This window comes from Arachis ipaensis, chromosome B8 (assembly GCF_059453495.1).
Source record: "Arachis ipaensis isolate K30076 ecotype BB chromosome B8, ASM5945349v1, whole genome shotgun sequence".
In the NCBI taxonomy this organism is placed as follows: domain Eukaryota; kingdom Viridiplantae; phylum Streptophyta; class Magnoliopsida; order Fabales; family Fabaceae; genus Arachis; species Arachis ipaensis.
The window spans coordinates 12,609,344-12,629,726 of record NC_142443.1 but is presented as its reverse complement, the minus strand read 5'-3'; the positions used below and the strand labels follow the sequence as shown (position 1 = coordinate 12,629,726).

General features: G+C 35.5%; 5 protein-coding genes across 12 annotated transcripts; 2 read left to right on the top strand and 3 right to left on the bottom strand.

Annotated features, from left to right (window-relative positions):
• Window positions 1-5,096: 5,096 nt before the first annotated feature.
• On the bottom strand, window positions 5,097-6,032 carry LOC107610503 (uncharacterized). The gene is made up of 4 exons (XM_088495351.1): window positions 5,882-6,032; window positions 5,572-5,776; window positions 5,339-5,478; window positions 5,097-5,254 (listed from the first exon to the last, which is right to left on the bottom strand). Exons 1-4 carry the CDS (start codon window positions 6,030-6,032, stop codon window positions 5,097-5,099), a joined length of 654 nt encoding a protein of 217 aa, XP_088351477.1.
• A 139-nt stretch (window positions 6,033-6,171) lies between these two features.
• Window positions 6,172-6,807, bottom strand: LOC148547241 (uncharacterized). The gene has a single exon (XM_088495350.1). The coding sequence runs from the start codon at window positions 6,805-6,807 to the stop codon at window positions 6,172-6,174; it is 636 nt and encodes a 211-aa protein (XP_088351476.1).
• A 4,915-nt stretch (window positions 6,808-11,722) lies between these two features.
• LOC107612792 (uncharacterized) lies at window positions 11,723-13,179 on the top strand. Its single transcript, XM_016314536.3, has one exon. The coding sequence runs from the start codon at window positions 11,820-11,822 to the stop codon at window positions 12,852-12,854; it is 1,035 nt and encodes a 344-aa protein (XP_016170022.1). The 5' UTR covers window positions 11,723-11,819; the 3' UTR covers window positions 12,855-13,179.
• Window positions 13,180-14,162: 983 nt separating this feature from the next.
• Window positions 14,163-17,431, bottom strand: CBP20 (CAP-binding protein 20). Its single transcript, XM_016314537.3, has 9 exons — window positions 17,313-17,431; window positions 17,067-17,119; window positions 16,673-16,896; window positions 16,285-16,423; window positions 16,158-16,191; window positions 15,617-15,727; window positions 14,854-14,919; window positions 14,637-14,746; window positions 14,163-14,423 (listed from the first exon to the last, which is right to left on the bottom strand). Exons 2-9 carry the CDS (start codon window positions 17,082-17,084, stop codon window positions 14,349-14,351), a joined length of 777 nt encoding a protein of 258 aa, XP_016170023.1. The 5' UTR covers window positions 17,085-17,119; window positions 17,313-17,431; the 3' UTR covers window positions 14,163-14,348.
• A 132-nt stretch (window positions 17,432-17,563) lies between these two features.
• On the top strand, window positions 17,564-20,217 carry LOC107612795 (protein NUCLEAR FUSION DEFECTIVE 6, mitochondrial). Of its 8 annotated transcripts, none has more exons than XM_016314544.3 (4): window positions 17,573-17,840; window positions 18,110-18,231; window positions 18,654-18,706; window positions 18,923-19,805. In XM_016314544.3, the coding sequence occupies exons 1-3, from the start codon at window positions 17,692-17,694 to the stop codon at window positions 18,659-18,661; spliced, it is 279 nt and encodes a 92-aa protein (XP_016170030.1). In that variant the 5' UTR covers window positions 17,573-17,691; the 3' UTR covers window positions 18,662-18,706; window positions 18,923-19,805. The 8 variants fall into 8 exon arrangements, with proteins under 8 accessions (XP_016170032.1, XP_016170030.1, XP_016170031.1 ...); XM_016314545.3 differs by having other exon boundaries at window positions 19,531-19,759; XM_016314543.3 differs by having other exon boundaries at window positions 19,415-19,433.
• Window positions 20,218-20,383: the final 166 nt, after the last annotated feature.

Sequence of the window (20,383 nt, the reverse complement as noted above, 5' to 3'; positions counted from 1 at the left end):
GCTACATAAAAGGCAACAACAACAGCAAATATAATTACAGAAAAATACAAGGCTACTGGATTTTTCTTCTTCTCCAAAGCAATAATTTTCTCCTCCAAAACAGCCATTCTATGATCCAATTCATCTTCCTTTTCCTCTTCCTCTTCTACAACTTCAACATGTTTCTCAACCAAATGTCTGCTGTCACAGATGCAACAATTGCTTCCTATTCTGGCAAGATGCTCATCGACCCAAACAAAAAATTTGCAATGAGGTTCCTTTCCCTGTCAAAATCACCAACATCATCTACTGCCCGCATCCATCTCAGATCAAACCAAAGCCAGAATTTTTAAACTTACCTTATAGAATGGACAACCCAAGAAGATTATGTTAGGGTTGCTTCTGGTCCTCGACATATACATTATTGCATAAACTCCACAAAAACACCTAGGGGTGACGGCGTCGTTTGGATGGTCAGCATGAATACCACCTGGAATTGAGCTTGAAACAGAATTTTCTTCTCTTACTCCACTAACGCTTCTTCTTGAGGTTGATGATGCCCCCTTCGTAGCCATTACTGAACTCTGAACAAGTCTTCTCCTCACCACCACCCACCACCATGAAGGAATGACCTAAACGAATTTTAGTATTAAGGTAGCACTCAGAACGACGTCGTTTTGAGTGAGAGGGACTTATGTGTCCCATTTTCAAAACCTCCATCCCACTAACGTGCCACGTGGGAACGCTGTTGAGCCAGGTAAGCATAGGGGGAGCCAGGTCAGCATTTTCCGTCCGGTCTGACAGTGGCTCATGGACGAAGGGACTGATCGGTCTCATTTTTAGGAACGTCAGAGATTTAAATGTATTTTCCAATGCTCAGGGACGAAAATGTCTTCAAGTTAAAAGATCAGGAACTAATTTGTCCTTTTCTCTAAAATTTAAATTTAAAGTGAATTAATAGTCCTTAGTTTCCAAAAATAAAAAATAAAATTCAAATCTAGAGTGGATTAGTAATTCTTAGTTTGCAGAAATAAGAAATACTGGAGACAACAAATAATTTTTTTTTCGACGAAATGTAATTTATATGGCATTTGTCCTTTTTCTGGATTTGAACCTCTCCTAATAGGACAAAAAACATATTTTTTGTTTTTAATATTTTTAAAAATATTACTAATACTTAATTTCATTTTGTATTTAAAATAAATTTTAATTTAATTTTATTATTATTAATAATCTTTTTGAAAATAAATAATTAGTCAAATTATTTTTTTAATTTGACAATTAGGTTCGGTAATGGGTTAATAACGGTAGTAAAAATAAGTTGGTGTTAGATTTGGATTTAAAATAAAGAGGAATACAATTATAAAATATAATTTGATTAATTATTGATGTTTAAAAAATTAATAACAAAAGTAAAATATATTAAATATTGATAAACTTGTTAATGTTGTAAGTGTGAGAAGTGTATGAAGTTAGTCCCACATCAAAGAAAGCAAGGAAGAGTGAGGAGTTTATAAGATGAGAGACTCGTTAACTTATTATCTTAAAGTTTTGAGTTGGATGTGGTGTCTTTTCATGTTATGTTATCTCACTTAAATTTCAAACAAGAATGTTGAAGAGTTATTGTGGATGAAGATGTTTCTTGTAGCACTTGGTTTCAAGCAAGACCATTAGATTTTTTTTTCTCCTTTGTGAGACCCAAGTCCAACTTTTTGAGGGTGTCTCTTTGCACCAATTGTGCCACAACCCTAATTAGATTTTTGGGATCATTAAGAGGTAGAGAGTGTAGCCACCAAAGAGAGAAAGAAGAGGAAAAAACAGAATTTTCGTTTTTATCCAAATCAGTAAATTTCAAATGACAATTTCTTATTCGTTCACCGTTGGATTGGCTTGCAATTTGAAGTGTCAGAGAAGGTATAGTCAGGTAAAGATGTTTCTTATGATCATTTAAGAGTCTTTGAATGTAAAGCTTTTGTTCATATTCCCAAAGATGAGAGATCTAAGCTTGATATAAAGACTAGGCAGTGTATTTTTATTGGCTATGGCATGGATGAGTTTGGTTACAGGTTTTATGATCCTGTTAGCAAGAAGGTGATTCGAAGTAGAGATGTTGTCTTTGTTGAAGACCAAACATTAAAGGATGTTGATAATGCGGAGAAGCCAATGGTTCAGGCTAGTGATGATTTTTCTGACTTGGATATTACTCCCTCTATACCTATGGTAGAAGATGGTAGAGTTGAATTTTAAAATAATGAGCATGATACAAGTGCAGATGAAGATAGAACAGTTGATCCGATACTTGATGAAGTTGGTGATGATGATCCAGATGAACAACCAGCTTTGGAAATTCCTGCAAATGCATTCAGAAGATCTACAAGAGAGAGGAAGCCTTCATTAAGGCATTCTTCACATGAGTTTGTTTTGTTGACTGATGGGGGAGAACCTGAATGTTTTGGAGAGGCTGTTGAAGATGAAAGCAAAGCTCAATGACTTGAAGTTATGGAAGAAGAAATGAAGTCCTTACTTGAGAATGATACCTATGAGTTGGTGAAGCTACCGAAGGGTATGCGAGTTTTGAAGAACAAATGGGTATTCAGAATCAAGAATGAAGAACACAATTCTAACCCTCGGTATAAGGCTAGATTGGTTGTTAGAGGCTTTAGTCAGAGAAACGGTGTTGATAATGAAGAGATCTTTTCTCCTGTTGTGAGGATGTCATCCATTTGTGCTATGCTTGGATTAGTAGCGTCTCTTGATCTGGAGATTGAGCAAATGGATGTGAAGACATCTTTTCTTCATGGTGATTTAGATAAAGAGATCTACATAGAGCAACTGGAGGGCTTTATTGTTAAAGAAAAGGAAGATTTTGTGTGCAAGTTTAAGAAGAGTCTTTATGGGTTGAAGCAGGCTCCAAGACAGTGGTACAAGAAGTTTGAATCTGTTATGGGGGAGCATGGTTACTGTAAGACAACTTCAGATCATTGTGTATTTGTGCAAAAATTTTCTGATTGTGATTTTATCATTCTTTTACTTTATGTGGATGATATTTTGATTGTGGGCAAGAATATATACTTTGAGGATTAATGAGTTGAAGAAACAGTTGAGCAAGTTCTTTGCTATGAAGGACTTGGGTCCTGCCAAACAAATTTTGGACATGACTATTACTCGTTATAGAGATTTCAAGAGGCTTTATTATCACAAGAGAAGTACATAAAGAATGTGCTTCAAAGGTTTGACATGAATGATGCCAAATGTGTTGCTAGTTCTTTTGCTCCTCATTTTAAGTTGAGTACCAAGCAGTGTCCAACCACTGATGAGGAGAAACAAACAATGGATGAAATTCCTTATGCCTCAGCTGTTGGAAGATTGATGTTATGCTATGGTGTGTACTAGACCAGACATTACTCATGCGGTTTATACTGTTAGTCATTTTTTCTCTAATCCAGGTAAAAAACATTGGAATGCTGTTAAATGGATTATGAGATATCTCAAAGGTACAACTAACTTGAGTTTGAGTTTTGGTGGTGAGAAATCTTTGCTAGTTGGATTTACTAATTCAGACATGGCATGAGATATTGATTCTCGAAAGTCTATTTCAGGTTATTGGTCAAGTTTGCAGGAAGAGCTATTTCATGGTAGTCAAGGTTATAAAAGTATGTTGCACTTTCTACCACAGAGGCAGAGTTTATTGCAGCAACTGAAGCATGTAAAGAGTTATTGTGGATAAAGAAGTTTCTTGTAGCACTTGGTTTCAAGCAAGACCGTTATATGTTGTTGTGTGATAGTCAAAGTGCTATTCATCTTACCAAGAATTCTACTTTTCATGCAAGATCTAAACATATTGATGTTAGGTATCACTGGATATAGAATGTGTTAGATTCCAAATTGTTGGAACTTGAGAAAGTTCACACTGATGATAATGGTGCTGATATGATGACAAAAGCATTGTCAAGAGATAAGCTTGAAGTGATTTGTCCAACTAAATTTAACAAAGTTATTTACATACACGTGCTTCTAAAGTGTAAGAGACTTTTAACATAAACGGCTTCTCTCTCAATGTTTTTCTGCAGATTTTATTTTTTTTATTTCTCTACAAATTTCATTTTCTTTTTTAATTTCTCTACATTTTTCGTCAATTTTGGCTCTTTTTCTCAACAAATTTTTGTTTTTAGGATGAATGTTGTTTGATCTGAATTCATTTTCAATCAAATAGTGAAATCAAGCAATGAAATCAAATTCATATAGGCTTTTCGTGTTCGAATACAATGAATGATGCAAGTTTAGATTAGTTTAATCAGGGCGAATTGAATTATTATTTTGAATCGAATCAAGTAGATGAGGTTTGGTTCGTTTCTAATTAATATAGTTTGTTAATAGTTAATGGTGGTGTAGTCGTTTTGTCTACGAGTTGAATAGTTTCATTTTTCTTTGTAAAAACTCAGTGTTCATGGTTGAAGGTTTGAATTTGAATAGAATGTAGAAGTTTTGAATTATTTTTTCGATGAATCTATTTATGTTACGTTTAATGGTAGTTTCGGTGCATTTTGAAACGCAATTTGGTGTAATATAGAATTGTTTTCATTGTTGTGCTTATAAGTCTTCAGTATTTTTTTATCAGTTTGTCCCAAAGGTTGGAATGGCTTTTAACACACTTGAAGAAGAAGCTGTTGTTGCTTTTTCTTCTCCGTCTCGTTTTTTCTCATTTTTATCTTTCATTATCGTTATTGTCATCGTCGTTGTCTTTTTTTTTTATATGTATAACAGTTCAAATTCAGAATGCACCGAGATTCTTTAATGATGACCAAGGTTCTGAAAACTGAACCGGTCATCGAACCGCTTTAGCTACTGGTTCACTGGTTCATAGGTTCAACCGGTTCGATCGTGGTTGAACCGAAAAACTGTTTTATAATAAAATAATAAATAAAATATAAATAAAATATAAATAAACACATGAAAATATAATTATAGTCTAATTTAAACTTTAAAATATCATTCAAATTAAAAGTACTACATAAACTAGAATGTTATAATCTCATTCAAATACAAATTCAAAAGTCAAGAAACAAAACAACCAATCAAACAGAACATAGCAGCATCAAAATGATCCAAGTTTGTTATCAATCATCAAAATCCTCCATAACTTGCTGCAGATTTGTGTCATTGATATCATCACCTTCATTTCCACTACTTGGACCAGAAAAAGCAAGTGGTGCAGCATAAAATGTACTACTACTACCACCACCACCACCTTGATCTAAATCAGCATCAATCTCATCTAACAAAATATAACACATTATCAATAAATTAAAGATCAAAGCTATTGTAAGTTATTGTCTGATCAATAAACTATAATACTCACCAAGCAAGTCTTCAATATTACTTGGAAGATCAGGCTCTTTTTCAACAACCTCTTTCGTCACCCAAAAATCAACCATATCAATACTTTCAATATCGATTGGATCATATTGCAGCTTTTGCTTTCTTTTTTTCTTTCCTTCCTAACAAATTAAATACAATATATGATAAGCCTAGTATATTAATTCACTATACAAAATCTAATGATATGAAATGAAAGGTTGAAATATATATTACCTGGATTTAAGACGCAAATTATATGTAACATACACAATATCACTTAGCCTATCATGCTCCAATCTATTCCTTCTTGTTGCATGAATTTGATCAAAAAGACTCCAATTCCTTTCACACCCTGAAGAAGTAGATGCTTGTCTAAGAATGCGAACTGCCATGTTTTGTAAACATGGAGCAGAACTACCAAACAACCTCCACCATTCATCTACAAGTTACAATCCCATATCTCAAGTATTAGTTATCAAATTAAGGAAACCAAAAAATAAAATAAGTAAATAACTAAAGCTTATTATCAAACAGATATTATTACCAGGTTGAAGTTTTTTTGCAGCTGGAACAGCTTCAGGCCTATCAAAGCTTTCCTTTCGATCTCTATATAAGTGTATCTCTTTCATTGCCTCAACTGAATCTAAATTATTAACCTTGCAATGCAATGTAACAAGATCAAGTAAAGCTCGCATGACATCTGGTGCTTCTCTATAATTTTCAGAAAAAAGCAAGCAGGATTCAAGAAATAAGCTACTGCATGAAGATTTTTTTTTCAAATATTTGTCCCATCTTGAGTTGATAATCTCTGTGTAAGGTTGATATGCAGTCTTCCTATGCTTGAACATTTCTTTGATTCCATTTTTTTGACCTCAGTATACCTTCATAAACAATTCCCAATGATGGTTTATCATCGGCATCTACCAACTTCTGCAATTTAATCAACGGACTCACAATTTGGCATGCAGTAAAACAATCATCCCAAAATTTATTGTCTAGGATAATTGCACTCACAGCTCTATCATTAGCACTCCTTCCTAATTTGTGTCCGGTAAAGTGTGTATCAACAACCAATGATTGTAAATCCGATTTGCGCTCAAAGATACTCATCAATGTGATGAAGACAGTGGCAAAACGAGTTGCACCTGGACGAACAATCTCCCTCCAACCAGTTCTTTGTCTTAGCCAGGACAAGAACACCGTATGATTATATACAAATACGATAATCTTCGAAGCACGTGTTACAAGGTTAGAAATATGTGGCATGCTGCTTATATCTTTCAGAATAAGATTCAAGCAATGAGCAGCACAAGGTGACCAGTGAATATTTTCAAATTTCTTATTAATAAGCCTACCAGCAGCAACATAATTCGCGGCATTATCTGTCACTACATGAACAATATTATCAGGTCCAATCCATTCAATCACCTCTGAAAACAAGTCACACAAGCTTGAAGCATTTTTAACCATACTTGAGGCATCTACAGATTTCACAAAGCACAACCCTTTCGAACAATAAACCAAAAAATTAATCACGTTCTTTGCCTTTGATCTGTCTAACCATCAGCCATGAATCTTGAATCAGTTCACGGTTTCACACTACACAGTTCAAAGAAAAATAAAATAGGGAGACAAAGTTTCAAAGTTTACAGTTTCGGTATTCATCATGTGATTGTTACAGAGCTTCACAAAATCAAAGATTCAAAGAAATACTCAATCAAACTCATCAGGAATCAAACAACCATAACTAAAAAAAATATTACTTGGAACTCTGGATTCTGGAAGCTCGAAAGCACCTTCAAGGCTTTAACAGACCATGCAAATTGCAATAGGGAGAGTAGGAGACAGCAAAGGGACGACGGTGAGAGTGAGGTGTTCTCAGTTCTCGACGGTGAGAGTGAGGCGTTCTCAGTTCTCGACAGCTGCTGCGGTGGCTCGACGGCGGTGGCTCGACGACGGTGGCTAGACCCATGTGAGAGTGAGACGTTCGATGTTCTCAACGGCTGCTACGGTGGCTCGACGGCGGTGGCTTGACCCGTGTGAGAGTGAGGCACTGAGGCGTTCTCACCTCTGAAGCAGCTTCAGTGAAGCTCGATGAATGAGAAGGCAATTACGGATTTGGACATTTGGTAACTGATTTAGCCATTTAGGGTTTCAGAACCTTGGAAATGGCAGCGTTTTGTTGCCAGCCAAAAAACCGGCTGGGTCACGGTTCAGTTTAACCGACTGGTTATCGGCCGGTTTACCAGTTCAATTCCGGTTTTCAGATTGGCAGTTTTGCTGATTGACCGAATCGTTCTTGGGTCTGGTTCACGGTTCGACCGATTTGACTGGTCGGTTCGAACCGGTTTTTAGAACATTGATGATGACGACACACAAACAAACTTAGTTTAAAATAAGATCACACTAAAAGTATACCTTATTTAAATCCAGAATGCACCGCAATTACTTAATGATGACGACACACAAACAAACTCAGTTTAAAACAAGTTCAGACCAAAAGTGCACCTTATTTAAATCCAGAATGTACCAAAATTCAAAACCAGAATGCACCAAAATTACTTAATGAGGATGACACACGAACAAACTTAATTCAAAACAAACACAAATCAAAAGTTTACCTTATTTAAATCCAAAATGTACCAAAATTATTTAACGATAACTTAAAACCCATCATCTTCCTTCTTATTGTTCTTCATCATTATCATCATCATCTTCTTTTCTTTATTTTTTTCTTCTTGTTTTATCGTCTCATTTACTTTTTTAACAAGAATAAAAACAAAAAAAAAATCAAACAAAAAAATACATAATAATGCAAAATCACTAGAAAGAGGAGAAGAAAAAGAAAAAAAATAGCAACAACAATAAAAGAATGACGATAAGAAGGAAATACGCGAAGAAAAAGAAGGAAACCAAAGAAAAAAGAGGAGAAACATAAAGAAAAAGGAGAGTTAAATCTCAAAGTAGTCCCTGAACTTGCACTCAAATCTCAAAGTGATCCCTGAAGTTAATAATTACTCAAATTCGTCCCCGAAATCGCTCTCCGGGACTCATAGTAGTTCCTAAAATAATTTTCACCCATCCTTGCCATCGGAAAGACTAAAACGATGTCATTTTGTATTTATATAAAAAAAACCTAATTCCCAACACGACGTTGTTTTGTATTTATAAAAAAAAAACATAATCCCCAATTCTCTTCTTCTTCTTCAACTCCATAGTAGCAACAACAACATCATCATCATCATCATTGCAAACAATAGTTAAACTATCAAACTCATATTAGTTTATGTAGACATCCAATGATCATGTCCAAGCCAAAAATTTGATTTAAATAACAAAAACTTATATAAATCATAGCAGCGGCAATAATAACATGCAACAACATCTCATCGATCAACAATAAAAATTAAAACATAAGCAGCTAAACAAAGAATAAATAAAAGGGAAGAAGAGGCAGAGCAGACCGGCAGAGCAGAAGGAAGAAGCAGGCCACCGGAGCAGAGGAAACCAGAAGCACATGCACGAGAGGAGGCGCCACGGCGGCCTAAAAGCAAATTGACGAGAGGGGGCGACAGCGGCAAAAGAGGCAACACCCGCAGCACCAGAGCAGCCTAAGCACAACAACGGGAGAGGAACTCTAGAATCGCAGATTGTAGAGCTTTAGGTTAGCGTATGATTGGGTAATAATTAAGGTAGCAAAAATCGCGTTCTTCCTCATGGAATCGGACGTTTCTACGCTTTAGGAAAAGTTATTCGTCTCCGTTCACGCTTCTGGCATCGGATGAGGCAAGAAATAGTAGAATCGGAGTCCAAGCGCATGGAATTGCGGACCGAGGCGCTTCCACCGCATCAAACTTGGCTGCTCAAAGAGGGGAAAAAAATGGAGCCTGTCGGTGACATTTAACTTGTCTTGCCGTTGAGGTAGTCCTCGGGATTTGTGAAATCCTCTGGTATCACTCCGACTGGGACTGGTAGTCGGGGGCAGAGCTGTAATGGTGGTGGTGTGGTCATTGGAAATTGTGGGACGGAGATGGTCTGCGTCCCATTGCTTGTCGATGCGTGGAGAGTGGGGAGCGCGACAGGAAAAAGAAAAGTACAATGTTTTGGTTTGAAGGAGGAGGAGGAAGATGAATAAGTAGTTGAGATGATGAAGAAAAGCACGATGTTTTGTTGGATGAAGAAGATGAATTAACGAAGGAAGGTTGTTGAACTTAAGCTCACGTTCTGTTTTTTTTTTTTTCTATAAATATAAAAGAATGTCGTTTCAGTCTTTTCGATAGCAAGAATGAACGGAAATTATTTTAGGGACTATTATGAGTCTCAGAGAGTAATTTCGGAGACAAATTTGAGTAATTATTAATTTCAGGGATCACTTTGAGGTTCAAGTGCAAGTTCAGGGACTATTTTAAAATTTAACTCGAAAAATGAGAAGAAACACAAAAAAGAAGAAGAAAAAAGAGAAAGAGGAGAAGGAGATGACACAGAAATGTTCCTGTAGTTGGAGCATGTATTCATACTTTATTAATAAAACTAATTTATGTTAGACTTAAACTAACTTAGTTAGATTTAATTAATAAAAAGACTTAGATGTATAGTATAACTGTACCTAATAATACTAAATACAAAATTAGAGTATAAAATATACTCAATAATTTTGGCATGACAAAAAATTTATTTTAAATATAATAAAAATTCACATATAAATATTTTTATATAAAATAATTAAATATCAAATTATTTAACCATTTTTTTATTATAAACTTCACATTAATTACACATCAGTCAAACATATTCACTAAGAATATAATAAGCTGTACCTTGAGTATTGTTGAAGGGAGTCACTTGAATTTTACCTCATTAAAATTTGAGATAACGCTTCCGAAAATCGCATCTCATTTTCTGGAGCGGGCTTCAAAATAAAAACTTAAAAAGTCAAAAGGTTCAACCACCAATTCCAACAGGCATGTTCCCATCTTCACTTCGATTGTTCCCCCGTTGATGGCGCCACAATATTCCAAAGTAAACCGATGCTTCAACATCACTTTAATCCAAAACATGTCCATGTCCAATAATAATAATAATAATAATAATAATATGCCTTTAACTAATCATACCGGCCATTGAGCTAACATGACAATTTTCCTTTCAAAAGACAAATATGGGTTCTTTTGCTATATAGATTATACAACTATCGTGGGCCAATGAAATTGATTATATTTTAGGCACAATGCCTTTATTTTAACTTGCATGTTTTTTGGTCCCCCTTAAAGCGGGTGATTACTGATTATGTAGACCTTCCAGAATCAGTGGTTATAACTTAATATCAATCCACTCAGTGTATGGCTTCGCAACTAAGTTTGCTTGATTGGAGACTGCATTGCATTAATAAATATTTTTTCATTTAATTAAATTAAATAGTACACAGCAACTATTTTTGTTTTATGAGTAGTGCTTTGCATGAATTTTGACAATCATCAAAATTAGCCGTATGATCTAAACTATTATAATGAACTTGTAGCTTTAATACTAATTAATTTGTCAGATAAATAGTGTTTTAACCTACCAGACTACCACTCTAACAGTGCAGGGTTGTTGGAAAAAGGTTTATTCATAAACAATAATGACACAGTGACCAAGTGATTTATAGTTTCAACCTCAACGGCATCCTAGTTCACACTTAAGGAAAATGAGCATAGTGACCTTGAAATTTCAATTCTGAATTCAGATAGCAAAGGAGGGGTTCTTAGCAATGTAACCAGAGAAATTCTGAAGAAAAAGTGAAAACGAAGTGCTCTTTATTCCATTTAACAAAACTTTATATATATATATTGTTTTCTACGGTATCTCCCAATTCGTTATACTAAGAATTAATTCATCGCAAATCAAAATTTCATTTAAAAATTTTACCGCTAGCATTGTTGCATACACAAAGCGAAATTTAACATTGATGTATTTTACCAAAATAGGCTTATAAAGTATATTATAGCATATAAATTACACTTTTTTAAGTTGTGAAAAACAATCTTATCTTACATAAGCAGCATTTTGCAGGTTGTGAAAAATAATCCATTACACATATTATCTTCCTAAACATTTTGAATTCATATCCCTATAAATCACCCCAATCACCCATTTTTGATAAATTACAATATTGTTTCAAATTCTCTAATTAGTTACAAAAAAATACTTACACTTTTTGACCAAGACTAGTGCTCAGTGTGCTTCATTGCACTATGTATCCTAATATTTCCCATGCTGACTTTCCCAAACCTTTTGCACATGCATGATAGCCAAATGGTCACTATAATCATACCCCACAAACCCCACCTTTTATTCCACAATCCCCGCATAATTACAAGGCCTCTGACTCTGATTTTATAGAACCAACAAGCCAAGGTCTTAACCCTTAGGACTCTATAAAATAACCCTTAACAAGTTTAGTTCTCTTAGCAGTCATCTCTTACTGTCTGTTCAACACTACTATGGCTTCTTTAGTATCCAAACTCTCTTTCTTCTTCTTCTTTGTCCTTGTTCTCTCCCCTCAAATTCAAGCCAGAGAAGGCAAAGTCTTTAGCCTCTTCACCCATTTTAGAACCATCTACAATGTCAAAGAGCATCAAAATTTGCCCGAGAAACCAAAAGCTAAATCACCAACACCAGCACCCGCACTAGAGCCTATAGCAGCACCAACACCAGAACCAATCACTGCACCAGCACCAGCACCAGCACCAGAATCAGGATCAACAACAGTAGAATCAGGGCCAGCACCAGAGCCTGATTTTGTTGACAATGGAAATGGCTATGGCCTTTATGGCACTGAGTCTTCTGCTACTCAATATTCTTCTCCCAACAAGGAGACTCCAATCACAACCACAACCACCTTTGAAAACGAGCTTCTTGATGAAGATCTCACTGGTGAGAGCTTCAACAACAACAACAATAATTATAATTACAACCCCAACAGCTACAGCAACAATGAGGTGAAAAGAAATAGCAACAATTACAACAATGAAGAAGAGTTCAGGAACAATTACAACAATGGCTATAACAAGAACCATGAGGACAGCTACTCCAACAACAATGAAGAAGAGTTCAGGAGCAGTTACAACAATGGCTATGATAACAAGAACCATGAGGACAGCTACTCCAACAACAACTACAATGAAAGGTACACCAATAACTACAACAATGGCAATGAATACAGCAACAACAAAAACAGCTACAATGAAAAGTATACCAGTAACTACAACACTAACAATGAATACAACAGCAACTACAACAGTGTCTTTGATGAGGTGAAGAGAGAAGGAATGAGTGACACAAGGTTCATGGAGAATGGCAAGTACTATTATCCTGTGAAGAACAATAATAATCAGAATTATAACCTCAATGAGTATGAATCAGTGAGAGGAAAAACTGAGCATGAAGGATACTATGAGAAAACTCAATACCCTAATGAGTTTGACACCATGGAAGAGTATGAGAAGCAGCAAGAAAGCCAAGGGTATACACCATGAGTGTTATTTTTTCCCTTACTTTTTTCTTCCATCATATTTTTAGACAATTAGAGAGTGAGTTAAACAGAATGCATACGAATTCAGAAGAACAAAGATACTAAGTTATGTGGGCATTGTGATGCTTTATTTTCTAGTTTCATCAGTGGTCTTGCATAGTTTCTTGTTTTGCAGATCCAAACGATGGAAAGTATGATGTAATATTGTCATTTTGTGCAGTGTGAGATTCTAGCTTTCTTTGGTAGTTCACCAAATGGAAAGTTTTACATTTTGTGCTCAAATGTTCCGTTAACAATTATATGAAGTAAATTTCTTGCTTTCTTCATTATTTTTATCCTTCTTCATTATTTCATTGTCCCCATAATTAAGCAAATCCATATCCTCATGTTAACTTATGGCTCCTCCTTTTGGTTGGCATGATTATTTCTTTATATTTATTTGTAATATTTGATTTGGGAACATTGTAGACAGACACAATTAAGTATTAGAGATGAGACAGAATACCGAAACATCCTTAAATGGATATCATTCAGAAACATGATTTATGCATGCTTGCTGTAATTATTAGTATCAATCATGAATGCTTGTATGTTACATTTTAGTCAAAAAGGCACCGTATTAATGCATTTATTTTTCTAGAGCTTAGTTTACTTTTACTTTTACTTTTACTTTTTAGCACTACAAATTCACCAATTCATGGAGAATGGATATTTGCTAAATCAACAAAGCTCCATTCTTTCAATGCTAAAATTAAAGTGATCTTTTTTCTATAAAATGGAACTTCACTTTCCCTTTTTTTAATATTTTCCATCTTTTCTTGATTTCTTGTACCCTTTTTATTTTGCGATTACCGCTTCCTTTGAGCATAAAAAAAAACTACGATGGAAAGATATTTGGTTCTAAGATGTATATTCAAGTACAAATCCGTTTCCTCTGCTTCGTTACTATGGCTAAAATAACTTAAAAATTAGAGAAAAAAAAAACAAATTAATCTATAACTTTTTAGTTTGTGAACATTTAAATCCATAACTTTGTCAAAATCTAGACACATCGATCTTTAAGTTCAATTTGTCCCATTTTAAAAACTCTCCCACGTGAACATTCGTATCGACCAAGTCAGTATAATAAGAGTCACGTTTGATTTTTTCGGTAGGAATCAATATGTTCAAATTTTGAAAAAGTCAAAAACTTAAATATATTTTCAAATTCTTGGGGACTTAAATGTCTTCGGACCAAAAGTCCAAAAAATCAAAGACCTCTTTGTCCTTTTCTTTAAAAATTAGTTACCAAGCAAAATGCGCTACCGAAAAATCAAAAGAAGAAATAATAATACATAACATGGCACTACCACCAGTAGCAGATACAAGTATCCAACCCAGAATTAAGGGTTAACAATTCAATCTTGCAATTTTCATTGATAGACACCACAATCTTCCACTTTTAATAGTCTGTAAAAATATTCTGTGTAAAACTAGTACATTATTTATGAAATTCTGATTAAGCCCGTCTCTTTCGATCATCTTCCTCATCCTCGTCAGAATCACCACTCTCGCGAAATCGTGGATTTTTTTCCTGCCACAATTTGACATAGTAAGAGATTGATTGAGACAAATTGAACTCCTAGACAACTGTCAAAACATGACATGCCTAAAATAAGTATATGGACAGACTACCAACATCCGCAATTGTAAGCACAAGTATTAGGAATAAAACCAAAACCATTCCTCGAATTGAAAAATATAAGTTCCTGTTGAGAAAAATGGAATTAAGGTCAGTAGAGTTTACCGGTCTAGAATCAGGGTCAGCATTTCTCCGAGATTCATGATCTGATGTTCTCTTTGAGGATTCATGTGGAGGGTGGCGGTCATCATCTCTGTATCTCTTCCTATGGTAGTCTATGGTAAATTCAAAGGCAAATCAGTAACGGGAAAATTACAGGTACCGATGGAAAACCAAATTGCTGGACAAAAAAACAAAACAGATTGTCATGTGATGGAACTACCTCTACCATGCCGATGGGATCCACCATGACCATGAGCATGGGCATGGCCTCCACCATGTCTACCATCTGCAGCAGCAAAATTGCTCAAAAGCTTAATTTGCGAGGAATATAAACTCTCAAAAAATGATAAGGAAAGACTAAAACATGAATTTGCATATTTGGATTTTAACCAACGATCCAATACAGTTGACTGTTGAACACAATAAAAAATACCCAGCTTTCAAATATTAAGATGCAGCAATTTCCATGTCCAACTTGAGCATCCACAATGGCATTTACATTTACATTGTGATTTACTTTGCCAACAAAATTTATTTCAAAAAAAAAAGGTAGAACTTCTAACATAGGAAATTGTGAACCTTAGTCTTCAATCAATAAGAAATAATGTAGGACTGTAGGTGTCATTGGCTTTCACTTTTATGACATTTCTTTACACTGCAGGCAGATACAATGCAAGGGGTAGGCTGCTCCTCACAACCTAAACCCTAGTCTACATGAATACATATATTTGGAAGCTGCCTCGAGTTGAATATTTCCAGAGAGGCAGGCACAATTTTAACCGCAACTTGAAATTTCAGAGGTAAGCATAGTAAGGGAGTAGGAGAATAGCTTACAAATGAAGCAGAATTTTGAATTTACATAAATGGAAAACACATGATCCAATTTTTTTGGTAATTCCAATTTTGAAAACTAGCGAAATATTGTGTCAGAGCCACTCCTAGCAACTGAAGATCTGTGCAAAATACAGATTGAAGTCACTTACATGAATGCGGAATAACAGGTGGGAAAGAACCCAAAGAACCAGCGCCATAGTCTACAAGCTGCCTTTGTACTTCTAACTCTTTCTGGACCAACTTCCCATAACCACCTCTACGTATGGAAAATTAAGGAAACTAAAAGGAGAAGCATATAATGACTTGTCTCTGGTCTATTCGCTTCAATGGACAAAAGAAAACTAGATAAAAACTAGAGTATTCCATTCTTCAACAATGATACAGTGAATTTCCTGGTTCTAGATCAATGAATGGTGCAAGAGTTTTCGTAAATCATCATCACTTTGAAGAAACATGCTCAGTGAACAAAAACTCAATTAAAATTGTTTATTACACATACCAATCGACAGTGAACCATAGTAGCTATATAATACCCTCAAATTTTAAGAACTGACACATTTGTGTAAGTGCATTTAAAATAATAACGTTATTTTCCTTTTTCTGTAAGGAAGAAAATCAAGCACATAACAAAGTAACTATCTAGTATGCAACTGTTGCAGACAAAATTATTTGGAGCAATTAAAAGGATATCAGGATCATAATCAGTTCGGTATTCATCACGAACCTGCACGAATTATGGAAAATGAAAGATAAAATACAACTTCATATAAGACCAGAACAAAAATATTCAGAGAAAACAAAAGGCATAACAGTTAACCTGGCCACCGCTACGACCACGGCCCCATTGTCTTCCATCTTGGAACCCCCAATCAAAATCAACACGAATGGGGCGATCATCAAGTATTGTCCCACTTATATATTTGCAAGCATCCTCTGTATCTTCACGTGAGTAATATCTGGTAAGAAAATACTACACAATGAATAATTCTTGAATATTCATAACAAATCACTGGAAATAACAGAGCGCATTCATAATGAATTGCTGAAGCAGAATTTATTCTTAATTACGGTGCACCAGAAAGTAATTATTGCTAATAAAGAGAGTGGACTCTGCAAATTTGTTTTTCCACATTTACACCTCATCCATGCATCCAGTAAGAGTATAATGCCATTGTATACATGTAATCCAGCAATTTGAGTCTTACAGAACAAAACAGAAGCCGCAGGGTGTTTTCGAGTTCTTATCCAAGCCCATGATGATCTTCTTAATTTCTCCAGCTCGGGAAAACAGCTCATAAACTTGCTCCTCTGTCGTGTAAAATGACATATTTCCAACATAAACCGTTGTTGATGTCTGCAGAGCATGCTCAAACTCCTCCTGATTTCCGGGAAATCTTCTATCTCGATAAGCTGAAAGCTTCGCTGGATCCTACAACCACCACCATGAACAAATAAATAAAAATAAATTAAACACATTTTATATAGCTACACATTTTTTTTAAACCAATTAAGATTGCAAAACCGCCTAGTCCATGAACCCTAGAAGGAAAAAAAAAAAAAAAAAACCAAGCTCAAATGAAATAGATTACTATACCGTACCTTAAATAACGAAGCCATGCGTTCTTCTATAACTCAGTAGCGACACTGTTTGACTGCACCCGTAGTGAAAATTCATCAAAAAAAGGAAAGCAACGAAACAACGATAGAGTGAAACCTCAAATAATTTCAAAATTTCGAGTGAAGAAAGATTGAAACCTTACAATTTTACAAGGTTTTTGTAATCAAATACAGCGAGGAACAGAAAGACAGAGAGAACATTGTAAAGAAAAAAAAGGCGAAACTCACAAGCAACAACGGCGACGGTGACGACGGATTTTGGGGAGGATTTGGAGGAGCTCCGTAGAGTATGTTTCGGGAACAAGCTGCTCGAGAGTAACTCACCCCACTCACTCACACACACGCACACTCGGGTTTCAAAAACGATGCCTGTTCTACCCGAAAAGGATCCGGCCCAATAGTAAGCCCAAATCTAGAGAGAAACAACCAATTGGAATTTTCGAAGCCCAAAAACACAAACCAGCTACTCGCCAAAACCGGTGCAGGGTTTTAGCTTCGTAGAACCCTTACAGTTACAGTTACAGAGCCGGCGAGAGTGAGGAACTAAGGAAGCAAGGAACCCTAAACATTATTTTCCGATCATTTCGATTATTAATTAAAAAGGAACATGGCATCCGCCGCCGGCGCCACCGCGAGGTCGATTTTCCGGTCATGCTCTGCTCGCCGCGCCGCTTTCCGTCTCGGCGCCGAAGCTAAAGCAGCTCGTTCTCCGTTCCGCCTTGGCTCAAACAAACCTCTGCCACAATCCATGCTTAGGTGAGTAACTTACTTACTTGCGTTACCCACAGATTCCCCAATAAAGTAGGACATTGCTAAGATTTGGTGAATTACAGGTAGAGTTGAGCTTAGCTTGGGTTAGCTGAATTTCTATTTTGTTTATGATTAATTTAAAGATGCAATTGTTCTGTGCTAGAAGCTTTTTCGTGCAGAATCGCATTTGGGCAGTGCTTATCATTATTAGTGCTGAATTCTAATTTCGTTGTTTATCAATCTGTGATGAATTGAATTTATTGTTTTTTGAGAAGGTGTCCTGCGGAATTGAGCTTCTGTGTGGAATCAATGCTGCCTTACCATACGGTCACTGCATCAGCACTGATGACTTCCATGCTCGCTGTCTCTCGCCGCAGTTATGGTTGGCTCTCGGAAGGTATCTTATCTTACTCTAAAGCAGTTGCTTCTTTAGTTATTATGAAGAGGTTCAATTGATTTTATTAAAATGTCTTTGGTTCAGTGGCATTGTTTTTGGAAGATATCTCTTGTCACATTATACTGTAGGTAGCACTCCATGCATTTAATGTGCATATTTTGTTTTAGTAACTGTGGTCTTTTGCAAATGGCCTACAAAACGATGTTAATTCCCCGTTTTATTAGAATTCTTAGTATTGATGCTCATGCCATATGGTTGGAAGTTGTGATATGAGTTTTTGAAAGAGAACGAGAAAGACTTCTGAAGATATTTGCAGTTTATGTTTGAGGGAAAGAGTATTGTGTAATGTGGTTCTCCTCTTTAGGTCTCCTGGTCTATGCTCATTTTAATTGCCTGACAGTTGGATTTTACTTTTGAATTAGGTAGCTAAACATCTGTGTCATTCCTTGTGTTCTTTCTTCAATTTGATTTTCCGGTAAGTGAGTGTTTCTTATCAATTCTCTGGTTCAACTTAATAGGGTCTTGTGAGATTTCGTGAAAAAAACTGTCTAATGCTTGATCAGGTGTTTGTTGATCTATTAATTCTGTATCTAGGATATTTATAGATAAACTTATTCCCTGAAATTTCTGTTTTCCCAACTCATGCAACTAAATCTATTAGTGAAGCCGTACGCACTACTTTTGTTTGTAGGCAAGGAGAAGACTATTTGAAGATCAAGAGCAAAGTTGGGATGACATGGAGTCCTTATTAGGAAGAATTGCTAGATATCTATCCCCAATTATTTTTATACAGAGCACATTTGTCAGCTCTCAGAAATTTTTGCTAAGTTGGGATCATGAATATCACTATGTCATTATGCTAGATTTTTCTTAGTTCTATATCGTGTTTTAGAAGATAATTACTTGCCTCCAATTTTATTTATCATGTTGTTTAAAGTTTGTGAGTACAATTCACAGGAATAAAAGAACAGTAGGCATTATTTCTCGGTGAGGATGTGAGTTTCTAAGATACTGTATTAAAAATCGTTAGTAAACATTTCTCCAGAGTTCAGTTTGTTGCTTTGTTTAATGTTTGGCTGTGCTGCTGAAATTCACTAAAACCGTGTTTTTTGCATTTCTTTTTGGCGTAGTACTAGGATGAATTGATGACTAAGGTGTATACTGATATTTTTTGTTTAATCAGATTGCAATGATGATGTGTGATTAGTGTTCTGAAGATGCAAGCAATCTTTTATGTACAAATCTGCTTCGTGAGGCAGTGTCTTGACTGAGCCATCTGTACTTCTTTTTCTATTTCAGATGCATAAAAGGATGCTACTTTATCCACCTTGATTTTAGTTTCTGAAGGCAAATAAGCTGAAAATGTATTGCGCATCGTTGGATAAAGTTTTGACTTATTTGTCCTTGTTTAGAAATTTCAAATTGGATCAGCTAGGGAGGTTTAGTGAATGTTAGAGCTGGATTATGTAGTCAAACTTCTACATTCAACTTCAACTCTTAAAGGGTGCCTATTAAGCATCCTTCTTTATATGGCTGATCCAAATTCATCTAGTATACACTTTCCTTTTTCTCAATTACTTACTGCGAATAAGTAGGTCTCATATTTTTGTTCACATGATAACTTGTTTGTCTTTAGATTGCTACCTTTCTGTGAATTAGACAGTTGATGATACGTTCTTATATACTTCTTTTTACTCTCAACTTTCAGAAGGAGAGGGAACATGATGTGATGATAACTACCGAATGCAATACCGAATATGCTCAAATTTTATTTCTTGAGTATCAAAGTTGGCCAGTTTTTGTAGCTCACTTCTTAGAATTTGAGTTTTGGATAACAAAGTACAGAACTCTTACATTTAGGTCTTAATTCCCCTTGTCAAGTACTAATTCTATTTTTTCCTTTGAAGACCCTCTGCAGCTTGTACGACTTCTGTGTCTAAATCTTGCACAAGATATTAATTTGTTAGATGAAGTTTGCGAGATTCAGTGATTCTCCGTCGTAAATATGCAAAGTAGCAAACTATCCCCGTTTATTGTTGTTTTTGGGTAAACCAGCGGGGCCTAAGCCCAAGAAAAAGAGAAAAAGAACTAGTTGGAGGGAGTAGTGCCCCTGTTTACATCATTTATAAGGAGATCTTTCATCTCTTCCAGT

Coding starts and splice junctions, on each gene's coding strand:
- LOC107612795 (XM_088496644.1), top strand. CDS start 17,692: ATGGCATCCGCCGCCGGCGCCACCGCGAGGTCGATTTTCCGGTCATGC. Junction 18,232..18,657: donor TTATGGTTGGCTCTCGGAAG/GTATCTTATCTT, acceptor TGAATTAGGTAG/CTAAACATCTGTGTCATTCC. Junction 18,707..18,922: donor TTCTTCAATTTGATTTTCCG/GTAAGTGAGTGT, acceptor TTTTGTTTGTAG/GCAAGGAGAAGACTATTTGA.
- CBP20 (XM_016314537.3), bottom strand. Junction 16,424..16,672: donor TGCGGCTTCTGTTTTGTTCT/GTAAGACTCAAA, acceptor TTTTCTTACCAG/ATATTACTCACGTGAAGATA. Junction 14,920..15,616: donor ACCTGTTATTCCGCATTCAT/GTAAGTGACTTC, acceptor TTGCTGCTGCAG/ATGGTAGACATGGTGGAGGC.
- LOC107610503 (XM_088495351.1), bottom strand. CDS start 6,032: ATGCGAGCTTTACTTGATCTTGTTACATTGCATTGCAAGGTTAATAAT. Junction 5,777..5,881: donor TGCAAAAAAACTTCAACCTG/GTAATAATATCT, acceptor TGTAACTTGTAG/ATGAATGGTGGAGGTTGTTT. Junction 5,255..5,338: donor TAATATTGAAGACTTGCTTG/GTGAGTATTATA, acceptor ATATTTTGTTAG/ATGAGATTGATGCTGATTTA.
- LOC107612792 (XM_016314536.3), top strand. CDS start 11,820: ATGGCTTCTTTAGTATCCAAACTCTCTTTCTTCTTCTTCTTTGTCCTT.
- LOC148547241 (XM_088495350.1), bottom strand. CDS start 6,807: ATGGTTAAAAATGCTTCAAGCTTGTGTGACTTGTTTTCAGAGGTGATT.